At 38.1% G+C, this 4,638-nt stretch overlaps 1 protein-coding gene across 1 annotated transcript; it reads left to right on the top strand.

The window, feature by feature from the left end:
• Positions 1-500: 500 nt before the first annotated feature.
• Positions 501-3,331, top strand: LOC102204000 (uncharacterized). Its single transcript, XM_005755059.1, has 5 exons — positions 501-601; positions 997-1,350; positions 2,214-2,291; positions 2,856-2,956; positions 3,108-3,331. Exons 1-5 carry the CDS (start codon positions 511-513, stop codon positions 3,114-3,116), a joined length of 633 nt encoding a protein of 210 aa, XP_005755116.1. The 5' UTR covers positions 501-510; the 3' UTR covers positions 3,117-3,331.
• Positions 3,332-4,638: the final 1,307 nt, after the last annotated feature.

Genomic DNA, 4,638 nt, shown 5'->3' with positions numbered 1-4,638 from the left:
GACCAGAACACATTTAAAATCATTGCCCTCTGTTATGTAATCAGTGATGATCTAAATGTCTCTTTACATATAAACTATTTTTAAATCGCTTAAACACTGAAACAGCTTCTTGAATGTGACAATTTCACTGGGACTGAACCTGTTTTCCTGTTATTGTTACAGAGTGGAGGAACTCATTGATCAACAGTACAGGATCTGCAGTCTGGAGATGATGTTCAGAGTAGACAGATGAAGAAACACATCACAGAGAAGCTCTGAACTTAAAATCCTCGAAGATATTTTCTCTTTTGTTTGTTTGTACTTGAAAGTTTTTTAAGAAAGCAGCACTTATTTCCAGTGCTGACTAAAATATTTATTTGAGGTAAGATTTCTTTAATGTTGTTAAAGAATTAGAAACATTAACATTTAGAAAAAACACATGATGTTATATTAGTCTGCTGGGCTGCTTGCTGTGAGATGCAGAGAGTAACAGGAAGCTTGTTTTGCTTGTTGATTTTCAGAGTAATAGTGATGGCTCTTCAGGAGATCAGTGTGATCTTCACACACAGACCCTCGGCCTTCTCTGCTGCTGTGCTGCTTCTAACACTTGTCCTCTGCGGAGGTGAGCAAAAACTGCTGAGCATTTAAACTCATCTATGCTCAGAGCAGACACAGATCAGGGTATATGAATTATGATTATTTATATTTTGTACTGTTTACTTTTTGTTGTTTTGTGTAAACAAATAAGGAAAGATTGTTAATAAATAAATGTGATTCTAGGCATCATGATTGTTGGAAACAAAATGTTGGAAACTTAAAGCATCTTTAGCAGGAGCCAAAACAACAAGGAGCAGATTATGGCGTTCTGAATAAATGGACAAATATGACAGGCTGTAGTGGGGGCCTTGAAGTTCTTTGGATTTATAAAAGAAATGATGCTTCATTTATTCCTGTGTTTTACTGTCTGATCTTGTACTAAGTTGTGAGTGTGTCTGCTCCTCTCTGTCTCCTCAACAGGATCATTTGTAGTGGATGTGACACAGAGCTCCTATCAGGCAGAGGAGAACCACAACATCACACTGGAGTGGACGTTCACCACCAAACCAGACACGTCCATCTCAGCACTGGAGATCCTCTGTTACATGAATAATGATCATAAACACATAACTCTGTATTATCTTCATGGTGGTGTCGAGTTCTCAGAGGATGAAGAGTTTTCAGGACGAGTCCAGAGTGACAAAGACGCCCTCAGAGAAGGACGAATCAGACTCCAGCTGTCCAGACTCAGGACTGAGGACTCGGGTCTGTACCTGTGTGAGGTGGACACAGGTTATGGCCGCGGCTCCAACAGCTGCAGAGTCACCGTCTCTGGTAAGACAATTCATTTATACAAGTGATCACTGGGAGCTGTTAACGTTAATCATGGTTCAAACCTGAGATAAAATTGGTGTGTATAATTGTTACAGGCTTTCAAAGTGATGAACACAAATCTTTAGTTTCCACTTTCATAACAACAGTGTCTTTATAAATATCCTGTTTGATTGATGGAGTTTCAGACACCAGCAGCTGTAGCCCCACTTTCACTGACTCGAGTCCATGAACTGGATCTTCTTCACTGTTCTAGAGCTGATGTTTCCTTTTGGAGCATTTTTAATAGAATTACCAGAAAAACTGTGTAGTTAGAAAATTACATCTATAAACTGCATCACACAGACACACAGCTGCTAATTAGTGCTGAGTACAGTAACGGACATATAGGAAGTCTACACAGAGAATATATGAAACTATCCATGGAGACCAACACTGGTTCATGTAGAAGACTGTAAACATGGTCATTTCTGCTTTAAGTTGGAGTTTTTAACACAAGAGTCTTTGTGGCTTACACACACATGAGGCTAATTCTTCATGAAGCTGCTGGTCCAGGTAACATCCCTGAAGGAGGCCTCAGAGTCTGAGTCCACCACAGAAATCCACAGTGTCCAACCTCAGTGACACTGTTACTGAGCAGCTTCATCAGGACATGTGAGGAAACCAACACTGAAGAGCTACAAACTGTTTCTCTCATCACAACATTGTTTTTGTTTTTGGGTTCTTCATTGTTGGTTTCTTGTTTCAGTTTTGTAAGTTTCCACTTGGTAGAAATAAAACTGTGAGCAACTTAATTCACTGTCATAACATTAGATCATTTTCCAATTTATTACAAAGAATTTTTATTTTATTTTATTTTATTTCAGAATCAAGGCCTGGGAAGACAGAAACAACTCAGCAACCTGGAAGTCTCCAACCACCAGAGCTGAAGGACGAGACCAAAGGTAAAAACAAAATAACTTTACAGTTTACAAAATCATTCATTCATTATATTGTTTATACACAGTTCAGTCAGGAGATATGGGCCAAATCTGAGAACTGTATTAATTTACGAGAACAGAAAACACTCCCATCCAGTTTTCTAGAAATGGATTTAGTTTAGTCTTAAAATAAAGAGAGTCTAAGACTAGGCCTTCATAAGTGAAACTGAGTCTATATGAATAACAAAGTAAAATCCTCCCATAAACCTGCAGCTCTTTCAGGTAAACATACTGAGGTTCTGCTTCAAAATGTCAAATACTGTATCAGTTTTATCCAGTTCTGGGTTTTGGGGGCTCGAGTCTTTCCTGGTTAACATTGGGCAAAAGGCCCGATGTAAGCTGGAGGTCACCAGACTGTAAGTGGTGATAAATTAAATTCTCTGTGCATCAGAAACATGTAAATAAAGTCTGGTGCTCACCTCTCACAGTAATACTGCTTATTTAATGGTTAATTCCACTTCCTGTTTTTAAAATGTGCTTGTTTACATCATTAACTGAATTATGTGTTTCCTGTTTTTTGCACCTTAGGAATTTCTTTGTCAGGCCGGCTAGCAATCGTCGGGGCTGTATTCATCTGTATCTCTCTGATCTCATGGGGATTTATGTTTTATCAGAATTGCAAAGAACACGTAAGTCTGTCAGAAAAAAAAAGTATTGTCTTTTAAAAACAAATGTTTACAGTTTGTGTCAGAATCATTTGCTCTGTGACATTTTAAAGTCTCTTAAACTTTTCATATTCAGTATAACTCAGTGAGTCTTTGGATTTTCTTTCAATTTCAGAGTTCTTGATGAAGACGTTGTCAGCATATGGACCTTCTAGTTCAGTTTCATGACAACAGCTGGAAACTGCAGATCTCAGACTTTGAACAGAAACTCTTCATAACATCATGATTATAAACCAGATTTGAAGTTTCCAATTCGATGCTGTTTAGTTGGCGTCAAGAACCAACAGAGGGAAAAACAACACAAACAACACAAAAAAGATTTAAATTCAGGACTTCAGTCCAATATTGATTTATTTATATTGATATCCTTCAACTCATCTGAACTATAAATATCCTGAGGTGTTAAAATAAAAACAGGATGAATTGAATTTGAGGTAAAACACAAAACAGCATTAACAGGATGGAGCTTCATGTTTTGTGTTTACATTGTTTAATACACTCTTGTTGGCACTTTTGTTGACAGTAAAACGGTTTCTCTACTTTTTATTTGTTCATGTGTGCTAAAAAAGTAAAGTAAGAAAAGTAGTTGGACTGATATTTACACTCATGTCTCGTTTTAATGCAACATCAAAACAGCAGAAACCTCAGTGAGAAGAACTCTGACTCACATAAAGATTCATCAGTTTGTGACGTTCAGATTACAACTAATCAGCACAGCTGCAGATCCTGTTATTAATGTGTGTTTTATGGGAGAAGCTGGATTTTTCAGTGTCAGCTCTGTTCCTCTCACAAAGACTCCAAGACCTCAGTCAGGTTTATGTTCCCAATCCAAAGTTTTTCCCAGGATAGAGCTGCTCTCTGCTGCAGCTGATCCATCTCCTGTGTCTAACCCTCGATCAGAGTCCAGTGTAGAAATACTCCTGTTCTTGTCGTTGTATATAAATCTTTGTTCTATTTTTTTCTCTTTTTAAAAAATGTTTACTTTTGCTCTGTTACCTGAATTTGTCATCACTCGGATGTGTCCGTGTGTTTATTTCTGAGTAACTCTGTAAGTTTGTCTTTCACTGTTCAGCTCAGCCTCGTGTGTGCTGTATCTCTGCACTGCACACAGCTGTGACAACAACTCAGTGTGAAACACCTGGTTAAATGATGGACATGGAAATATTATCATTTATGCAAAACTATATATAATATATTTTGAATATGTAAACAAAATGAATATAAAAGAATTTAAATTGAATTCAACTGAATTCTGTGTCAAGAAGTTTTTACATCACATGAACATTTAAATATCACAACTCTGACTTCCTGCAACTCGTCCTCCAGTCTGGAATAAATACGACCAATGACAGACTTAAATCAGATTTACACCATGAAGGCTGATGGGGTGATGTCATAACTCCAGTGGGTCGGCTGAATGGACACCCAACACTGTGAACATGTTAACTTGAGAACGAGGAGATGTAGCATCCTCTGACTGATACCACAGGTGTATCTGTGAGGCTGAGGTGTAGCACTGACAGCTGTCAGTAATGTTTGTAAAACACTGCTGTCCTCTTACATGGGAGCAGCACAGACACAGGCTGTATCCCAATTCAGGGTCTGCAGCCTTAAAGGCCGCATTTTAAGGCCGATTACGTCACAGC

The sequence above is a fragment of the Pundamilia nyererei genome, unplaced genomic scaffold (assembly GCF_000239375.1).
Source record: "Pundamilia nyererei isolate P.nyererei 1_Seehausen unplaced genomic scaffold, PunNye1.0 scaffold00888, whole genome shotgun sequence".
In the NCBI taxonomy this organism is placed as follows: Eukaryota; Metazoa; Chordata; class Actinopteri; order Cichliformes; family Cichlidae; genus Pundamilia; species Pundamilia nyererei.
This window is presented reverse-complemented; position numbering and strand designations above follow the sequence as displayed.

What these genes read in the sequence shown, in the direction of transcription:
- LOC102204000 (XM_005755059.1), top strand. Translation starts at nt 511, where the DNA reads ATGGCTCTTCAGGAGATCAGTGTGATCTTCACACACAGACCCTCGGCC. An exon ending in AACACTTGTCCTCTGCGGAG is followed by an intron (nt 602 to 996) that starts GTGAGCAAAAAC and finishes TCTCCTCAACAG; the next exon opens with GATCATTTGTAGTGGATGTG. An exon ending in CTGCAGAGTCACCGTCTCTG is followed by an intron (nt 1,351 to 2,213) that starts GTAAGACAATTC and finishes ATTTTATTTCAG; the next exon opens with AATCAAGGCCTGGGAAGACA.